The 21,845-nt window shown below is 41.5% G+C and overlaps 2 protein-coding genes across 2 annotated transcripts; one reads left to right on the top strand and one right to left on the bottom strand.

The window, feature by feature from the left end:
• Window positions 1-1,905: 1,905 nt before the first annotated feature.
• LOC311034533 (E3 SUMO-protein ligase ZBED1-like) lies at window positions 1,906-3,897 on the top strand (the record flags this gene model as incomplete). Its single annotated transcript, XM_084042412.1, has 3 exons — window positions 1,906-2,902; window positions 3,018-3,140; window positions 3,443-3,897. 3 exons carry the CDS (start codon window positions 1,906-1,908, stop codon window positions 3,895-3,897), a joined length of 1,575 nt encoding a protein of 524 aa, XP_083898538.1.
• A 14,753-nt stretch (window positions 3,898-18,650) lies between these two features.
• On the bottom strand, window positions 18,651-20,990 carry LOC311034531 (vesicle-fusing ATPase-like; the record flags this gene model as incomplete). The annotated part of the gene is made up of 1 exon (XM_084042410.1): window positions 18,651-20,990. One exon carries the CDS (start codon window positions 20,988-20,990, stop codon window positions 18,651-18,653), a length of 2,340 nt encoding a protein of 779 aa, XP_083898536.1.
• Window positions 20,991-21,845: the final 855 nt, after the last annotated feature.

Raw genomic sequence — 21,845 nt, 5'->3', positions numbered from 1 at the left:
ACTATTTGAAACCGGGCTTAAGTTGTTAATTCATATATGCACGTTTTCTCAGTTTCCCACTACTGGCTTATACTGTACCTAACATGAAAGCATGACCCAAATGGGTCCATTTGGTTCCATTAATGTTGCTACATTAACATTGGTTATTTTAGGGTTATTCATTCATTTTTAAGCAGGACAGTAATGTTACACTGTGCAGAAATCCAAAATATCCGATCTAGAGGCTCACGTGAGCTTGTAGATCTGCAATTTTCCTGAAACATGTTTTGTGTTTGTGTATGTCAGACTTTGGCGTTGATTGTAGCGTCAGTTTTTATGCTATCTTGGAATAGTACCGTACCTTTAAAATGGTATATAGCTTGACTAGGTAGGTGACACACACACACACTAGTGTACACGTGTTTGTTTATCTGAAAAAAGGCAAAAAACACTAGTGTGTCGCCACTGGGACCGTGTGTTTCCACTTAACACATTGCCTGCCAAAGACGCAGATCTGCGTTCTATGAAATGCATCACTTTTCAAAATTCCACAAGGGGAGCTCTAACACAGCTTGGGAATGATCCCTCGTCACTCAGAGAAGCAGTAGCCGGATGTGACGTCATTCCAAAAAAACAGACATATATCTGGCCTAACTATAGAATTTTTAGAAAAACACTCCTAACTTTTCTTTTTTTTTGTGATGAAAACCACCCGTTTTCAACGGGCCATGGCCCCAAAATGGCTTATTGTCCCAGTGGATACACGGATCCCGCCGCCTACCCATGGGTACTTTTTTGAGCGGTGCAACCGCTCCTATAAGAGGGTTTAGGACCCATCCGTGGTGAAAGTTTTTCTTTCCGTTGTGAAAATGTGTCTTTCGCTGTGACGCCATGCTGTGGAAAACACGCCCATAGGCTAATAAAAAATCACACCCAGTAAGGTGTGCTGTGATTGGCTAGCGAGACACATGATGAAATTAACTTCAAACTTCGCAGACGCGCTGTGATTGGCTAGCGAGATGCATGATGAAATTAATAATAATGTAAAAAAATGTAAGCACGTCACTTCGCAGGACGTGCTGTGATTTTTTTTGTACACAACGTGGCTTCCACGGCATTTCAACAATGGTCTATTTAAGGTAATTACGCTGGCAAGGGGATACAAAACTAGGTTTAATATCACACACCAGTGCGTGCCATGTCTGCAGTAAGCAGACGCGTGCCATGTCTGCTTATTATAAGCGACCTTGTTTTCTGTAAAGTTGCACATAAATATCGATAGTTGATAGTTTTTATTTGTTGTGAGCTTGTAGATCGGCTATTTTCAAATCAGCTATTTTCAAATAGCCGACGCATATAGGTTTAAAGTGCTTATGTGGTCTATAATAGGGCATTCACCAAAAAGTCGACTTCGACTTGAGTCGACTTAATTAGCACAAGTCGACTCCCACCTGGTGAAGTCGAAAGTTGTTTTTTTTTTTTTTTTTTTCCAAGTTTTTTTTTTCTCCATGTGTGTGTGTGTGGGAGGGAGGTGGGTGCGGACTGCAAACCCGGTCTCTGATTGGTTTACCCTGATAGTGTATCCTACCTTTAACCAATAATCACTTCATGTCTAAAATCAAGGGGCGGTACTTAGCGCGGTGGAGGGAAAATGAACAGAAGCAGACAACAACAACAATACAGACATGGCGGCTATTGGATTCAGAATCAGATACGCAGAAAAACAAACAACACAGTCACAGATCATCTGTGTGGAAGTACTTCACTCTAGATGATGAAGAACGTACAGTGACCTGTACACTATGCAAGAAGTGCTACAAGTATAACAACAATACGAGCGTTATGCTCGGCCATCTGAAAACGCATCCAGTTAACCTAAATAATGAAGGGAGTGGTGGGAGTGCGAGTGGTCGGGTGCAGAAGGTCATGAGCAACTACACAAAAAAGCATCTAACAGATCAGAAAAAACAGCACATCACGGGTTTGCTCGCTAATTTCATCGTCAAAGACGTGCGACCTTTGGCTGCAGTGCAAGGGGTAGGCTTCAAAGAAATACTGAAATATTTTGAACCGGACTACACCGTCCCGAGCCACACAACACTGTGGGCTAATATCAACCGGCAGTGTGACGCCCTGCAAAAGAGCATCAAGGAGGAGATGAAAGGCAGGAGCGTGTCGCTAACAACTGACTTATGGACATCCCCAACCATGGAGCCTTACATCACAATTACTGCTCATTATATTACAGACGGGTGGAACATGAAAGCCAGAGTCCTGACTACCTCTCTCATGACGGAGCGACACACAGCTGTCAACATCTCAGCTCGCCTGGATGCAACAATAAAAGAGTGGGGACTACAGGCGTTTTGTACGGTGCACGATAATGCCTCAAACATGAACCTGGCCTTGGAAATGTGCGAGATGTCCCCACAAGACCTAGGATGCACCGGGCACACTCTTCAGTTGGCAATAAAAGCTGGATTAGTCCTACCTGAAATCACCAAGTCCGTCGATGCAGCCAGACGCATTGTAAGTCATTTTCGCCACTCAAGCGTGGCAAGTGGCGCTCTGAAGAAAAAACAGTCTGACCTGAACGTGACCAAAAATAAACAAAATAAGCTCCAAAATGACTGTGCGGTTAGGTGGAATTCCACTTTCATGATGCTGGAGCGCTTGCACGAGCAAAGAATCCCTGTGCAGGCTGTTCTGGCAGATGAAACAGTCACAAAGCCAAGTGTTCTGAAGACCCTCACCATGCGAGCGTCACATTGGGAGCTCATAGAGCAACTTATTCCTGTGTTAGCTCCCCTGGCAAAGGCTACCAAAGTGATGTGTGGCGAGTTGCACGTTGGCCTGTCTTTCATCTATCCCGTGATTTTAAACGTCATCAACACCACCCTCGGTGTCCAGGAGTCGGACTTGGGTGCGATCCGCTCCTTCAAAACCACTGTGAAAAAACAGCTACAAAAACGCTTCAAACTAGAGTCTGAAGGCCTGGCAGAGTCCATTCCCATCATCGCCTGTGTCGCCTCTCCTAGACCCCCGCTTCAAACATCTGCTGTTCCTCCCATCCAGCACGAGAGATGATGCCCACGACCACCTGCATAAGCTGCTGCGAGAGGAGACAGACCCACCCCAGGCGCCTGCCACAGATGCTACAGGTAAAGTTAGGCCTACAGTCCAGTCTATCATTTTGTCAAGTGAAATTACTTATGTTGTCACAATAGCCTACGTCAAAAGCTACAGCTGCTTTCGTAGCTATCCAGGTTATTGTTAATTTATTATACAAAAAAATCATTCGTTCATTTTTATATTTATTTCGTAAAACTATAATTACCTTGGTGGCTATTGAAATGTAGGTCTGATCTTTTATACAATTTGGCTGTAATTATTACCTAATTATTCTTGCGTATATGTGGTTGTTTGTGAAGAAACTGATCAGCGTTATTAATTGTCGTTGCAGCTGAAAATGATGACGGCGAAGATGAAGATGATATCCAAGCTGAGGACGTTGGTGCTGCGCCGGGCCCGGTGATGAAGAAATCCAGAATGGAAAGTGACTTTGAGGAACTTTTTGGACCACACTATGACAGCGGGAAGAAAGAGGGTCGCTCCACTCCAGCCGAGGAGCTGCGGGATTATTTCGCAACACCTCACATTCCCACCATGGAGAACCCACTTAAATGGTGGGCCCGGAACCAGGACCAGTTCCCTAGATTAGCCAAACTGGCTCATCGATACTTGGCTGTGCCAGCTACCAGCACCCCCAGCGAGAGGGTGTTCTCTCTGGCCGGGAATACCATCACCCGGCAGCGGGCAAGCCTTCATCCTGAACATGTTGATACCCTCATCTTCCTCCATGAAAACCAGGAGCGCAAGGCCAAGATTGTGAAAGAGATTGACAGCGACGAAGAATAGGATTACTGGTGCTATTGACAGTGGACTTTAATACCATTGGAATATTATTTAACGTTTTATTGGGATTACTTGATTGTCGTTTCATTTCTAAAGGATATCTGGGTGAGTTTTGAATTATATTATTTATTTGTATAAGTTGAAGTTGTCTTCTGAGAGCTGACCATGGGCAGCGCATTTTGAAAAAGCTTTAATGTTTGGTTTGGCTACATTTCGTTTATTTTTTTTATTATAACTCAAGCTGACTTGTTTTGTGGTGTGCAATTAAAGCCTTCAATTTGGTTTATTAATGTCTGAAAGATGCGCTAACTGGTGTTATTGTAAAGCCAAGCTGACGTTTATTTTGGGGTTTTAAACCTTGGATTTTCGATTACATTTCACCATGGAAATTATCTCTAACTGGCTTATTCTATTCATTGCCTATTGTAAAGGCAAGCTGTTGTTTTTGGGTGTGGATTTTTGCCATCTGATTATTATTATTATTATTTCAGTCAGTGTACTGTGTTTTGATTCTGAGCTGTTACTGGTAAAAAAAAAAGAAAGAGAGAAAAGAAATGCAATGAAAACGCACATGATTGTATGTTGTGAAAGTGAAGACATATTTTTTCAATAAGTAAAGTTGCTTAATTTGGACAGCAGTGTGTCAGTGTGGTTTCTCCTTATATGGCGCTGGTTTCCCTTTTGCTTGATATTGTTGATGGCGAAACGATCAGTAGTACACATGAAAGAAGACCCTTCACATCTCATAGAGAATTTTAAATTTTAAGAATCGGTTCAGAATTGAATGAGTACGGCTATAGTTAAATGTGAACCTCTCTGCTATAAATGTGCATGGACCATTCTGCGCGCCCCTTGGCTGCGACGTACATTTTTTTGAACCGAATGAACCGAATTGCGCGCGCAGGGGGTCCCGCGTGTCCCGACCTGTCCCGCGTGCACGCGCGCGCGGGACAGGTCGACTCGACTTCGACTTTAGTGTGAGTTGAGTCGACCTGAATAAATCTGAAGTCGTTAATGCCCTAGTCTATAATAGTCACTTAATTATCGTGCCGCCGCGATCATCCGTTCCATAGTTATGGGCAGTTGAATGTAGGTTGTTTTCGCCAAAAAGCAACAGAAACAGAGAACAGTTTTGAAGTATTTTTACTTTAGTGGAGTATTTTCAATTTTCAGTAGTTTTACTTCTACTCCACTACATCTCAAAGGCAAATACTATACTTTTACTCCACTACAATTATTTGACAACTTTAGTAACTAGTTACTTTGTAGATTTAGATTATTATTACAAAACATACATTAACCCAGCGGCGCAAATTGCGCGGGCGCCTAAATCTTGAGTTTTTTTTTTCTTTTTACCAGGTTGCCAAACCAGGGGCCTGTTCCTCAAAAGGTGAATAAACTAAGCCTGGACTTAAGCCAAATCCAGACTTGACAAAGTCGGGTCCATATAAGCCTCGTTTATTCCGTTCCTCAAAGCAAAGCCAGGCTGAAAAGGAGCGACTTTGTCGAGCTAGGCCTTGTCAAGCCAGGCTGTGTCGAGCCAGGATAATGAAGCCAAGCTTCACGTATTTCTATAAAAGACCATGAAAGTCGATAGCAGAATCCTTGAACTTGACCAATCATGGAGTCCAAAACCAGAGCGGCGTTCCTCTCTGTGGCTGAACAGCAGCATTGCAGCAGCTCATGGAATCATACAAGGAAGTGAAATGTATTATAAGCGAGAAAGGAAACGCGACCGCAATAAATAGATCCAGGGAGAAAGCGTGGCAAAGTATTGCAAGTGTGTGTGTGTGTGTGTGTGTGTGTGTGTGTGTGTGTGTGTGTGTGTGTGTGTGTGTGTGTGTGTGTGTGTGTGTGTGCGTGTGTGCGTGTGCGCGCGACGGGACGGGACTGCATCGGGACGGGACGGGACTTGGGGTGTACCGCGACTGGGGGCCGCGACGGGAGGAGCGGGGGACGCGGGTACGGGGGGGGGGGGGGGGGGGGCGGGACACGCAATAACCCCACATTTGCAAGACCACTTTGGTAGAGGTTTGGGTTGTGTAGTTCATGATGTAACTCCAAAGGTGGACAAGAAATAAAAAATAATTTCTCCATTGACTATAAATTGATAATTTAAAATATGCTCCTCATTGACTTACATTCAGTGAAGAGGCTCTTTTAAACCTGTAAAAAAAAAAAATATATATATATATATATATATATATATATATATATATATATATATATATATAAAAGAATATATATATATATATATATATATATATATATATATATATATATATATATATATATATATATATATATATATATAGATTTTTTATTTTTTTATAATATTAAAAAAAAATCTGTAATATATTATCAAACATCTAACAACAATATGAACTATAGTGTTAACAGAGTGACAATGACATATCACGAGTCATTGTGAAACAATTATGATTCATGGTCACACTATTTCAGTAATATAATTAATTTGATTATATCTTATTGTATTTATCTCATTTTATTTGAATGCAAGGTCATTAAAATGAGTCCATATTCAAACACATGTGTTGAATTAACTGTGGAAAAACTTGAAGAACAAGGCACTGGATTAAGTAAGCTTGGCTGTTAGCCTGCTCCTGACCAGGCTAACTTCACAGCTAAATTGCCATGGTAACTAAAGTAGGATTGCTTCAATTCTCTTTTGAGGAATCGGGTCATGGCTAAACTTAGCCAGGGTGAACTGGCTAAACTAATCTTCAAGCTAATTCCGCTTTTGAGGAACCGATTCAGCCCTAATCCTGGCTAAATTAAGCCAGGATAGGTGTTAAAGCCAGGCTTAAGCTCTAATTCCCTTTTGAGGAACAGGCCCCTGGTCTCTATCTACACTCCAGCTAGTAGTGACTATTTCCTTATTGGCTGGCCCTTTGCGTGACTTTTTCCTCATTGGCTGGTCATTTAGCCAATGAGGGCTTAATGTCCTCTCAGAATATGGGCTCTAAAGACGACCCGCAATACTGTCTTCGACCACTGTATGTATCTCTATGAACTGCGCTTTTCCTCATTTGGCCCTTCAATGTTGCCATGTTTCGTGAGAGTTATAAGCAACCAGGTCTAGGAAAACAAGCCAAAAGAAGCAACTATAGGCCACATGAGCACTTTAAGCCGTCGGCTATTGAAAATACCCAACCTGGTATAATATGACTGTGTCATATCTTGTTTTCTCTAATCTAGCTAATTTGACACTGTGCTATGTTAATTATTCATTATTAATGATTGACGATGCATAAGTCGGTTCAGGTTCTATTAAGTATTTTTAATCATTTTAACATGTATTTTTATTATTTTAAAATGGACTTGGAGGGGTCCAATCTGAAGCTAAGGGGAGACAAATCCCTGTCCCCCCCCCCCCCCCCCCCCCAGGGGGACCTACATTAACTAGGCTACTTCAGTCCATATACATTTAGGCCATTTGAAAATAGCTCACAATGGAGATGCATTGTGAGCTTGTAGATCGGCTATTTTCAAAGGATTTTTATACATTTGAAAACTTGAAATGGAACTGCATAATGAGTAGCCTACTTTTACTTTTGGTACTTTAAGTACATTTTGATTTTGAATACTTTTGTACTTTTACTCGAGTACATTTTTTATTCCGGACTTTTACTTGTACCTGAGTTTAATAACAGAGTAGCCCTGAAACATGACTGTCATGCTTGTGAAAGACTAGCATCATGAGAACCATGGCTAAATATGCTACCTCAGTCATGATCAACTCTCTGTTGTGTATGATACAGTTCGTTTCCGCTCTGTCCGTTCATTGCAAGTAATAAATTAGCATTAGATCAAGACTATCGTAGATGTATTTTATCGATTTTGACTTTTATATATATATATATATATATATATATATATATATATATATATATATATATATATATATATATATATATATATATATATATCGACGAGTCTTAGCGACCACCCCTCAGATTTCCCTGGAATATCAGCTCCAAAGCCTGTATTTCTCTAAACATGTACAAATGCAACATATAAGATGTTTGCCCGTTTGCCTCAAATGTTAACTAGGTGTCCGGAGTATTTGTGCAATATATTAGTCCATATTGTTCAATAAAGAAGTGTTCTAATTCCGTCTGTGGCCGAACGCCATTTTCCCCTTTCGTTTACTTCATGTTTACATTGACTGTAATTCTGGCTTTCGCCGGATGCGCCCCGTCACTACCGCCCATTGTGAACTTCCAACGGAATCGGTGGCTTTTGATTCATTGAATACTTTATTTAGAAATAAAAGGAAACAGTAGGCTACATGGAAGTACAGGTCCTCTAAACTGGATCGCTCATAAAAGCACTTGGCTTATATACTTAAAGGAAACAGTACATGGTGTACACAATCAGTGATGCTATATATCACACTCTCTATTTTAAAAGCACTTGGCTTATTTGCATTGAAAAACTAAATTATCACCATGGTGATTTCGTCTACATGCTCGTACTAAAGGGGGAGGAGGACGGGGCCGCCAAATCTTTACATAGAAAACGAAAATCAAGAATCATGAAAAAATAAAAGGTAAAAACTACTAATATTCAACAGCATTTTTTTGTGGTTGGGGCTAGGGGCCTGATTTTCCCTCTCTCTGTGACTCCATCCATATATACATCATGTTTGTTGCCTCAGTCTTTTGAAGCAATATAGCCAAGGCCACCCAATACTCACCGTTTGAAAGTGCGCCCGGCCGGGACTGTCTGTCATCTACTCCGGTGAGACTGAGCTGCTTTGTTTCTTTTTATATCCAGCGAGCGAGGAGTAGGTAGGCTATCATTTGTTTTTTTCCGTTGGAGAGACAGTGGACTTTTTGTTGGATTTTACTTTCTGTTTGTGAGGGTCGGTGCGTGCGTGAGTCAGGGGGACGGACTTGGTGCGTCCGGTTTGGTCATTACACAGCCTGTGACAGACTTACTTAGCCTATTGTTAAACCTTTCATGAACTGTGTGGATCTATACATGGGCAACTGGCGGCCCCCACCTTCACTTCACTTATGCGGCTGCTGCAGGTTAATATTGTAATACTGATTATTGATTTCAGCTGTTACAGTTCCAAACATATAAGCATGACCCACTTTAATTACTTCAGTCTATATTCGTAGCTTAGTAAGATAAAGAGCTGGAGAGCCATGGTGACTCCTGTTACTGAACAAACACTCTATAGTAATGATTAATCAGAATATAGAGCTATTTAACACTTATTTTAACCAAAGAAAATCACTTACCCTACCTTTAAATACATTGGTGAAAATGGCAAAAATAGTCGATCTACAAGCTCACAACGTGTTGCAATGTGAGCTTGTAGATCAGCTATTTTCACTGTTGTCGAAATGTTTCTTTTTTTTCTTTGAATGTGGACTATTTTTGAAAATATTGATAAATATTCAAACTAAGGACATTTCAGTTAATTTAAATGTTTTGTCAACACTAGTTTTCTTTCTTTTCTTACTGCGTTAATTTTAGTTTAGATTACTATAATAACCTTGTCAGAGACACATGATTGACAGCTGTCAGACACACATGATTGACAGCTGTCTGTGGCACATGACTTGACAGCTGTCAGAGAAAGATGGAGGTGATGATGAGGTGAATGGAAGAGAGAGACAGACAGACAGACAGACAGACAGTTACTGGATCTCTAAGGGAGTTGGGAGTTAGAGTAGGGAGCATCAAAGAGAACTTAACAGTCCAACGAACAAGAGAACACAAACCGCGGGCTTAAATATTGCTTATTTAAAGGAGGAGTTCACCCAAAAAAGGACTTATTTTCTATCAATCGCACACCCCATGAAGATGGGAATCAAATTACTGGCTTAGGAATGCCACAAAAACTAAAATAAGTCCATGGATTCAAGGCTTCATGGGGTGTGCAAATGATAGAAAATAAGTAATTCTTTGGGTGAACTACTCCTTTAAGCCCACGGTTTTGTGTTCTCTTTGGTTTACATCATAGTTGCATCACCCGTAACAGACATGTGGTATGTCTGTTACAACGGTATACAGTCACACACACACACACACACACACACACACACACACACACACACACACACACACACACACACACACACACACACACACACGCACAAAACACTTACTTTGCACCTTGCACTGACATTATCAGCATGGCCATATATGGATATGGGCATACTGAGGGGTTAAATTTCCCCCAAGATGTGTCTTATACCTGTGCATAATTCAGTAAATGATATTGCATATTATCAGCAATTATACATGAGTAAATTAAATCATCAATAACATCAGGTTAAATAAATGAGAAAATCAAATGATTACCACTTGCATGTGTATATTGTAACCTTTGGTTAAATCTATCGAATCTTGGGTACTCTTTGATCTCACTGATCAGCCATAGATGCAGGCTGTATGTCACGTACGCAGCGAGTGCAGCTCACATACAGGAAATGCAGGCCTCTGCCTGCTGCAAGCCTTCGAGTGCACCTCAGCCAGGGGCGCGAAGCGCGCGCGCAAAAACATTTTGCATTAGGGCCCAATTTTGCAGTTGAGGGCCCATTATCCCTAAACTTCTTTACCATTTTTTACTATAACATTTTTTGCAAAATGTTGCATTATTATTATTATTTTTTTATTAATTAATTATTATTTTTGCCCTCAAAACATTAAAGGAGAATTTTGGACTAAAGTTTTATTACCTTTTCTATGATGTTATGATATCTTAGGATGAATGGTACAGTAGAAAAATGACATAACTCCACCCCTGGTCCGCCAGAGCTTAAAGGGGCTACACCATGAATGTAAAAAAAAATTATTATATATAAATATTGCCCCCTAATACGTATTAAACAGGTTGTAAGCCTTAAAAAAAATCCAGATATTTTTTGACTGTCTGTCATTCCAAGCTTTTTTAGCTGCAATACCAAAACGTCCTTTTGGTCAGAGGCAGGGTCCCCACGGTCATGAAATTCCTGGAAATATTTTGAAAATAAAAAAATCCAGTACTGGAAAAGGTTTGGAATTGATCAAAGGTCCTGGAATTTATCAAGGGTCCTGGAAAAATATTTGGCTATGCATTGTTTTTGGCTATTGATTTTTGGGGCGGTGTAGCCGCCCCCTATAAGTGAGTTTTGGACACCGACCAAAACATTTGTGTACCCCCTAACCCTTCCATTGTTAATGCAAATCGATACTTTTTTCATATCAGCCAATCACATTACAGCTAGTGTCATCACCACTAACTGTAATGTGATTGGCTGACTTTGCAAATTCAGGACTGTGATTGGCTAGCGAAACACATGACACATGTGCAGCCCTATGAATAGCAGTATGGACTTAAAAAAAAGTAAAAGTAATTTATCCTTTTTTTAAAGTGAGTGAGTGATGACCACACACCGCCCACTTCACACTGGGTGTGATTTTTTTTAATACAAAACATTTTCATAAACATGTATAACATTACACGAAATATGTAACATATAAGTAGTTTTTCGCCGAACGGGCTGTGTAACACCTCATCCGCACTGCCAGCGATGCGACGTGATGCGACGTGATGCGACGTGATGTGACGTGACGCGAAGTGAGCGGGCGATGAAATCTCATTCAAATACATGTTTTTGAATGAGACCGTCCTGACCTACCGCGAGTGACAACAAACCGGGCAACGATGTCGTCCACCCCTCCTATTTTCGCTCGCAGGGTCACTATGCCCTAATTTTGCACGAAATGTTGAATGAAATTGTACTATTTTATATTCTATGCTTTATTTTTGCTACACTGCCTATCTTTGGGCATTGTACATAGGAGTAAGAGACACATTATTGCGCTGAATGATTGTTTTATAGGCCTGGAAATTGGGCTAAATATTCTGGAAAAGTTTTGGAAAAGTTTTGGAAATTCATTGCTAAAAATGTGTGGGGACCCTGCAGAGGGGTGCTACTGTTTGTCAATCACCATCGTTCTCAAAATATATATTTGTGCTCAAACACGAAGACATAGTACATGTGCACAGTAATGAGCAGGAAAGTATCTGTATAGTTTACATATGAATTGTCTCCAGATTTAGGAAAATATACTTTTATTAGACCAAGCAGGGTTTTCTGCAGGAAAAAAGTTAGGCCCGGTGCTAGGCCAGGGGAGACTCATGTTCGTGCGGGCGCGCCGATTTTTTTGCATTTATTCATTCATTCTGATGAAAAACCCGACTACATTATGCTATTGTTAGTCACATTTATTCAACATTGTGTTCGGACACAGGTTTCACTTAGAGCAAAGATATTATACTATGTTACTCTCTACCTCCCCCTACAGGCTGGTATTATAATATGTTACTCTCTACCTCCCCCTACAGGCTGCTATTATAATATGTTACTATCTACCTCCCCCTACAGGCTGGTATTATAATGTGTTACTCTCTACCTCCCCCTACAGGCTGGTATTATAATGTGTTACTCTCTACCTCCCCCTACCTCCCCCTACAGGCTGGTATTATAATATGTTACTCTCTACCTCCCCTACAGGCTGGTATTATAATATGTTACTCTCTACCTCCCCTACAGGCTGGTATTATAATATGTTACTCTCTACCTCCCCCTACAGGCTGCTATTATAATATGTTACTATCTACCTCCCCCTACAGGCTGGTATTATAATATGTTACTCTCTACCTCCCCCTACAGGCTGCTATTATAATATGTTACTCTCTACCTCCCCCTACAGGCTGGTATTATAATAGGTAACTCTCTACCTCCCCCTACAGGCTGGTATTATAATGTTACTCTCTACCTCCCCCTACAGGCTGGTATTATAATATGTTACTCTCTACCTCCCCCTACAGGCTGGTAGGGCCTGTAAAAGGCCAATCAAAAAGAAGGCCATCAAATAAAACAATGACTTTTAAGTCCACGGAAATAATGAATTAACCTGAAGGTTAAGGATGATTTAATTTTAATATAGTACAAGAATAGTGTAACTATCTGTAAAATATAACCCATTTATTTAATAAAATGATGTATTGGGTTGTAGCCTATTTGTCTCAATATTTGTCACATTCAGCCCTGGACTTCACTGACTGTAGGGGTCACATTAATCACATTAGAATCACAGATTAGAGATTTTATGTATTTTCCCCTATTTTCTGTATTTTTCACTATTTAAAATATAGTATTTCTTAATTTTTGATAATTATAGCTTGTAGATTGGCTTTTTTCACCATTTGAAATTGTTTTAAAATAAAAGGAACAGTTTTCCCAACCAACAGAGAGTCAGAGACAATATTTAGCCTATATATGGTTCTGTATTAGTGTATGAGTCAGATTTAATTCTAATTGGCTACTGTAGACTGCCTATCAATTTCATGGGCCTGGGTAGGGCCACCTGGCCTGGCGGAGATCTGCCCTGTTGCGCAGCAGCACAGCAAGTGAAGGTGATGCACGGAGCAGCGCGGTGTTTTTTCGCTGTTTTTTTTGTTTTCACGTCGTTTGGTGCCCCCCCACAAGGTTGGTGCCCTGTGCTTCAGCACCTCAAGCCCGTTGGATAAGCCACCACTGCTTGTGGGTCGGGACCGGCGGGGCGCCGGGCCTGAAATGGACTGCCGGAAACCCTGCCAAGTAGTATAGACAAACTGTCATACATAACAAAAAAGACAGTGGTGGAGGAAGTACTCACACTTCTTACTTAACACATTACCTGCCAATCACGGATATGTCCATGATTTAAATTGAAAACGTCAGATCTCTCACAAAAAAAAAAAAAAGCTATTAAAATATGTGATCTAACCTAAGGCCTATCCGCGCACCTTTTAAGCTCTGGCAGACCAGGGGTGGAGTTATGACATTTTTCTACTGTACCATTCATCCTAAGATCATAACATCATAGAAAAGGTAATAAAACTTTAGTCCAAAATTCTCCTTTAAGTCGGGTGCCTTTTACTCGTGCATGGGGAACATAGGCTTGATGCACGTTAGTCAAGGGGCCCCCAGAAATCTGTTTCCTTTCAAAACGATGCGTAGATGTATTGATATTTTTTTTGTTTGTGTATGTTGTTTGTGTTTGTTTTGTATTCTATTGCGATTTCATATCAATACAAATTAAAAAAAATATATATTTTATTTTATTTTTTTAGGGGGGAGGTGGGGGCCCCCCTCCCTCGGGGCTCCACGCAGCTGCGTGGTATGCCTAGTGCAAATATCCGCCCCTGACCTCAGCAGTCATTTCAACCAGTCAATATCATATTCTTTCTTTAGGCAAATCAAGTGATACAATAATTGAAAGCCTATATCCTAAAGTGAGCTGTTCATATATAATAAAGAAATACATCACATGGATGCAACTGGGACGCATCATCAGTGTTGTAGCCTGGGGTCATAGGGTGTTTCGGGTCTCGCAACATACAACACACACCCTCGCCCCGGGGGGCCCAGCCAGGGTTGATCAAGCCCCGACTTACGTCCCAGTAGCACCCACGGTCAGTCCTATAGGGAAAGACAGGGCCACTCAGTCCGCTTCTCCGGAAGTACTCTGCCGGGACTCGGGGAGGCTCTGGCACATGGAGGGACTAGGCTCTGTGGGTTGTCTCCTGGCCGGGCTCCTCCTTCGTCTCACCAGGTCCAGGACCTGAGCGCTGCGCCAGATCAGATGCACCGCCCCGATCCAAACATTTCCTTCTGGCGTGATGGTTCCTTGGGCCGATACCACTAGATTGGGCCGTCTAATGGTATTAGCTCCGCTTGCGGTACGCTGGAATGGAATGGCCCTCCTAAAGGCCTCACCGCGGGTTTGTTGGGCTTCTTCCTCACGGAAGACACAGCATGGGGCGCTAACCCATACTGCTCTGTCAACAGTCTCTCCTGTGGTCACCAAACTATTCCTGGTTGTCACGTAGTCTATAAATTCCTATGAGCCACTATAAATAGAATAACTAATAAAGAAATACATCACATGGATGCAACTGGGACGCATCATCAGTGTTGTAGCCTATTCAACATATATGACGTTCTAATACATTTCCAGATGTTCAACACTTCTAATAGTTTTTTTTTATGTAAAGCACTAGCTACATGTTTTGTATTACTGGTGTTGTATATAAGTTGTATTATTATTATTATTATTATTATTATTATTATTATTATTATTATTATTATTATTATTATTATTATTATTATTATTATTATTATCAGCATCATCATTATTGTTATGTCTGTAAAGCATTATAAACACATTCATGAGACAATGCTCTCATACAGTATGTTTATAATCATCAATGTTTATTAAGTATAGGTCATGGGCATATTGCAGATTATACATGACTGCAATTCTCACGTTGAACTATTATTCTTTTTTAACTCAACATAAGTATACAGAATTACTGTTTGTACTAATTTGAGCAACGGCCGCTACACACCAAGAAAAGCTAAAAAAAAATAAACGAAGCAGAAGTACAGAGCAGGTTTTATTTGATCAATAATTGTCAGTGGTGGAAAAAGTAATCAAATGTTTTACTTAAGTAAAAGTATCAATACTGCAATGTAGAAGTACTCTGTTACAAGTAAAAGTTTGGAATAAAAAAATTACTTGAGTAAAAGTACAAAAGTATTGTTATCAAAATGTACTTAAAGTACCAAAAGTAAAAGTACTAAAATGTTTGAAAATAGCAGATCTCACGCGATGTGAGCTTGTAGATCGGCTATAGCCTAGGTATAAAATAGGGCTAAAGTGGTTAATGTATGTTTTATAATGTAATAATGTATATCTGCAAAGTAACTAGTAACTAAAGTTTTCAAATAATTGTAGTGGATTAAAAGTACAATATTTGCCTCTAAGATGAAGTGGAGCAGAAGTAAAAGTATAGAAAATTGGAAATACTCAAGTAAAGTAAAAATACATCAAAATTGTAATTAGTAATTAAGTACAGTACTTGAGTAAATGTACTTAGTTACTTTACAACTCTGATAATGTGTCGTGTCCAAGGTACCTGTCACTCAAATCTCAGCTGGTGTGCATAGAGATTACTTTAAAATAAAAGGAAATACATTTTGTTTTAAATCTTTTCTTGGTGTGCATGGAGCATTCATAAATATCTCTTATCATGGAGCATTGTTAACAACATGGAACACTCTAGCACCGCCTTGTGGAGTTTGAATGTATCACTACTAGATGAAACCGTTTAGAAGGTTTATTCAAACAGTAACATATTCAGAGGCATCCAGTCTAAGTGTCCTTGAGCAATACACTGCTCCTAATTAATATACACTGCTCCTAATAGTTAGTATGGTTAAATTAATTAATATACACTGCTCCTAATAGTTAGGATGGTTAAAGAATTAATATCATACACTACTCCTAATAGTCAGTATGGTTAAATTAATTAATATCATACACTGCTCCTAATAGTTAGTATGGTTAAATTAATTAATATTCACTGCTCCTAATAGTTAGGATGGTTAAATGTATTAATATCACCCACTGCTCCTAATAGTTGGGCATGGATGGGCATGTCCAACAAAAATAACCTTTCAGCATTACACACATTGCCTCCAAGATTATTGGCCTTTCCCCACACTTTCTGATATGAACAACAAAGCCATCCCAATTCTGGGCGGCAACATTCACCGATCCACAAGCTCACAACGTGTCGCGTTATGACGCGACTGAAAATAAATAAATAAACGTCTAAGTACAGAGCCAACTCAGGTCCAGTTTAACTAAGTCTAGACTCTGGAGGGTTTAAGTGTTAGTTGTCGATGGATTTGAACAAGACGGGGTCATGTTGACAGCCACAGTTTTAACCAAATATAGTGGTGGATCTGAGATTATGAATTCATAAAAATATGAAAAATACACACGATTAAATTGCAATGTGTTTTACGTCCTTGGCCTACTGACAGCGAGCAGGAGAAATTAGACTCTGATCTGAGCTGGTGGTTCACTAGATTAGACATTAATAGTTTATGGCATGGCACCTTACCCTCTAAAGTGCCATGCCATAAAGTGTTCTTGGCATACTTGGCCTACTGTCAGATTGCACGAGAGATTGTGTAGTGCAGTGGTTCTCAAATGGACCCAGTTACAATTACAATTCAGGCATTTAGCAGACGTTTTATCCAGAGCGACTTACAGTAAGCAAGGTAAACACATAGAGAGACAGTGTAGTGCCTCAGTAATCTAGGATCATAACTAAACCAATAACCTAGCATCAGTCTAAATAGTATAATATCAACAGATAAATAATATGTTCATTGAAACTATACAAACTATAGGATGCCAGGTCAATAAATGAACCTGGGTCTGTCTAAATAACATGCTATCTAATTTGCTTTTTAACCTTTGCATAAGGCTGCATGGTCGTCAAACCATGACCCTTATGGGTCCATTTGGTTCCATTTGTACACTCTGGTGGGTCTTTGAAATTAAAAAAGCTGGTGTAGTTGGTTTGTGAGATTAGCCACGGACACACAGGCACGCAGACAGACAGGGGAGAAAATGTAATCTACCTCCTGCATTTGGAGAGTGCTAGACCAATCAATGATCGATTACAGGCTTTTTGAGCTATTCTAACAACTCAGGGATAACACATTAAGTAGATTGAATTAGACAACTTCCATTTCATGTATTTATTGCAACAAACTATCAATCAAATACATACAAAAACAGGTGAACAATTTAGTCTAACAAGAAAGCAGTAGCCCTAGAATGGCTGTGATATCACATACATTTCTCATGTATTCCAGACGGCCATAGATTACTGATGTTTTGGGCGTTAATTTGTCAAAAAAGGTGCAACATTTTACTGATGTTTTGGGGGTTAATTTGTCAAAAAGGTGCAACGTTTTCTAATCAATTTTCACTACTTAGATTTGATTGAAGTTTCTATTTGATAACATTTTACTTATATAACGTATCTTGTGTCCAAAACTGTTACTTTTCAGGATTAAAATTCAAAAACAGCTAAGGTAGCAGATCTACAAGCTTGTGGATCTGCTACTTTTGATGCTTTTGTGTGACACTGTAGTATGCTCAAGTAGGGCATTCATTTACGGAAAAAACACAAGTGTGTAAACTATGTAGATAAGAGGTTTCTGCCCGACAGCAACGATAAGCAAAAAAGATAAACAAAAAAGAGACAACTTTTAGATAGATCAAAAAATAAACACATAACCTGAACTTTATTTCATTTAACCAATTAAGCACTATATAATGACAGGCCCAAAAGGGGGACACCGGTTTGAAAGCGGTTGAAAACCAGGGCACATCGGCTGCATAATTGCCAACATGTGTAAAGAAAGCAAACAAATAACTTAATAACTTTAAAAAATGTACTTGAGTAAAAGTACAAAAGTATTGGCATCAGAATGTACTTAAAGTACCAAAAGTAAAAGTACAAAAATGTTTGAAAAAAGCAGATCTACAAGCTCACAACACGCCATGATGCGACGCGTTGTGAGCTTGTAGATCAGCTATTTTCAAATTGCCTAGGTTTAAAGGGCTAAAGTGGTTAATGTAGGTTTTTAATGTAATCATTTATATCTGCAAAGTAACTAGTAACTAAAGTTTTCAAATAATTGTAGTGGAGTAAAAGTACAATATTTGCCTCTGTGATGCAGTGGAGTAGAAGTAAGAGTATAGACGATTGGAAATGCTCCAGTAAAGTAAAAGCATCTCAAAATCGTACTTACTCAAAAGTATTGTACTTAAGTACAATACTTTGAGTAAATGTACTTACTTTACACCACTGCTCGTCAGCCACTCGCTTGCTTCTGCCACCTCGACAGCGTGAGAGGCTGCATATGCTTGACGATACGGCTCCACCGCGGGTCCAGATCCCCCACCTTCTCACAACCCAGCGCTCCTTCCTCTCTCAACAAGGTCAGAAACTTGGCGACTCTGTTTTCGGCGTCCATCTGTATCGCCATTTCGATGAGCATGAGAAGCTTCTTGATGCCGATCCACAGCCCCTGGCCCTTGACCGCGGCGCCGATGGAGGCCCTCTCCTTCTCTTGGAAGCTGCCCATCAGCTCCAGGGTTTCTATGAGCTGCTCTCCTCTGGAGATGTTGGGAATGTGGATGGTGGTGCTGAAGGCGTCCAGCACCTCCATGTCCTGCAGCACGTCTTTGCGACTGGTGGTGCCGATGATCAGCAGCTTGCGGCCTTTCGGAGGAAGCTTCTTGAGCAGGATCAGGAGGGCCTGCAGCACGTGGTTGGAGAAGCGCGGGCCGATCGGCACGTAGTCCAAGAGGCGCTCGATGTCGTCTACCACGACGCAGCTCAGCTGGGACTTGTAGGCGTCTTCGAATACCTTTTTGATGGCCTGACACTTGTCGAACTCCGAGTGTCCTACCATCTTGCCCGGCGAGCAGATCTTGATGAAAGGGAACTGTGAGTCTTCGGCGATCTTGGCGGCCAGGGCTGTCTTGCCGCTGTTGGCGGGACCCTCCAGCAGCACCGAGACAAGCGGCGTGGATGTGCTGGCCTTTGTCTGCTGCACCAGAAGCGTACCGTTCTCCAGAGCCGCGGACACCGGGACGCCCCACTTGATGATGCCGTTCATAATGTAACTGGCGTACTCTTCCTGGTTCGTACCGAAAGCGGGTTTGATGTCATTTTTGAGCGAAGTCATGAAGTCGTTCCTGTCCACTTGCATGTTCTCCGCCGTCGCCATGTCCACCTCAACTGTGGCACTTGCCTTGATGTGTCTGTTCATGGCCGTGGACTGGGCGGCCCTGACCAGGCCCTCCAGCTCGGCGCCGCTGAAGTTCTTGGTCTCCACGGCCAGTTCCTCGATGTTCACGTCTTCCGCCAGCAGCTTGTGCTTGCGCATCTGGGTTGTGTGGATGTTAAGGATCTGGATGCGGCCCTTCTCGTCTGGCAGGCCAATCTCCATCTTCACCTCCATTCGACCGGGTCTCAGTAGGGCCTCGTCTATCAGGTCAAGTCGGTTAGTCATTCCAATCACCAGGATGTTGTTGAGCTGCTCCACTCCGTCTATCTTAGAGAGGAGCTGGTTGACCACGGCGTCATGGACCCCCGTACTGCCGGCCGTGGTGCCTCGCTGCTTGCAGATGGCATCAATCTCGTCAAAGATTATGATGTGAAGGCCACTATTGGTGCCCAGTTCCTTCTGCTCAGCCTCTGCGTCTGCAAACAGTTTCCTGATGTTGGCCTCGGACTCTCCCACGTACTTGTTGAGGATCTCTGGGCCATTTACAATCTTTGGTTCATGGGTGTGGAGCATCTTGCCTATCTGCCGGGCCATCAAGGTCTTACCACAGCCTGGGGGCCCATACAACAGGATCCCCTTCACATGCTTACAGCCCATCTGTACCACTATGTCCGGAGGGAAGACTCTGGAGGCAAAGGCTCGGCGGAAGATATCAGTGAACTCCCTGTCGAGGCCTCCGATGCCCATCTGCTCAAAGTTCCACTCTGGGCTGATGAAGGACTGTTGTACTGCCGCCTGACGAGGTTCCCCGGGCTTAGATTCCTTTCCACTAATAGGCTGCTTCCCGGTCCCAACCAAGTTTAGCAACGATCCCTCAGTCTTCTCCAAAAACACCTTGCTGGTGCTCAGCATCAGCAGGCCAGGGGTATTCGCTTCCTTGAGGATGGTGGGATCCTTGACCTCCATGTTCTTAATCATTAATTCAAACTGCTTATCACCGAAGGCAAAAACTAACAGCTGGCCGACACTGAAGGCCTGATCTTTGAAGTTCTTTATGATATCAGCGGAAATCTTGTCAGAATCATAGTGCTTAGTTCTGTCCACATTCTTCTTCTGAAAGAAGTCAATCTCCATTGTAATATTGACCACACACTGCTTGGACGTATCAAACTTGTAGTTGGCCACTTCGACCACGTCGCCAATCATCAGGTTCGCCCATTTTCTCTGTGAGAAGCCGAAGGCTATGGATCCTTGGTCGATACTGGCATGCGTCTTCACAGTGAAGACATACTTCACGGTCTTGTTGCGCACCGTGACATGTTGTTCTAATGGTGGCTCCCTCTTACTCACGTAGGCACAGTTGGTCAGTGACAGCTCGACTGCTGGTAATTTCGTAATTTTCATTTTCCGTCCTGCCATCTTTGTAATTCCGCCGTACTCAACTCACTCTGTCTCACTTCCTTTCTCTAACTTTCGGTCTCTAAGGACCATGTAAAAGACCCGCCGTGATGGGATCCAAGCAGGATTTAAATCGAGGTGCCCCTTAGCAGAAGAGGGAGAAGGAGAATCAGTGTGAACAAATCTGTAGGATGTGAGTTCCTGTGGCCAGCTACCCGGGTTCGTTTGGAGGGCTATAAGTTCTCTCTTAGCTGGAGCTAAACTGGTCAATGTCTTGAAGGTCTAGTCTTGCAGATAGAGTCTCAGTGGGATCTGTATTGATGCTTCATGGTTTACTGTCCTCAGACGAAGCCGAGATCTAAGAGCATCTTTAACAGCTTATCTGAAAAGAGCTCTGCACTGACGTCACCACAACAAACAGAAACCGTTGCCACGCATGTCCTATCAACACCGATTTGCACAGGCAGGGTGTCCAGAATCTGGCATTTGAATGCTCAGACGTTATTATCTGCACCTTTCCCTCTGTTCCACACACACGCACACGCACACACACACACACACACACACACACACACACACACACACACACACACACACAGACTGACTGTTGTGAGCTATTATATATATAAGATCGGCTATTTTCGGCATGCAGCTAAGTGAAACTCATTTCGATGCCATCACGGTCCGCCAAAAGTAAATTCTAGTCGAGTAAATCAACTGTAGATTTTAGTCAACTAAAATCTTATGATATTTAGTCGACTAAAACTAGACTAAATGTAAAACATTTCAGATGACTAAAATATGACTAATACGAAACAGAATTTTATTCAAAAGACTATGACTAAAACTAAATCAAAATTTGTTGTCAAAATCTCA

This window comes from Gymnoscopelus microlampas (genome assembly GCF_963454915.1).
Source record: "Gymnoscopelus microlampas genome assembly, chromosome: 19".
Classification (NCBI taxonomy): domain Eukaryota; kingdom Metazoa; phylum Chordata; class Actinopteri; order Myctophiformes; family Myctophidae; genus Gymnoscopelus; species Gymnoscopelus microlampas.
Note: the sequence above shows the minus strand (reverse complement) of the source record. Positions and strands in the feature narration are given on the sequence as shown.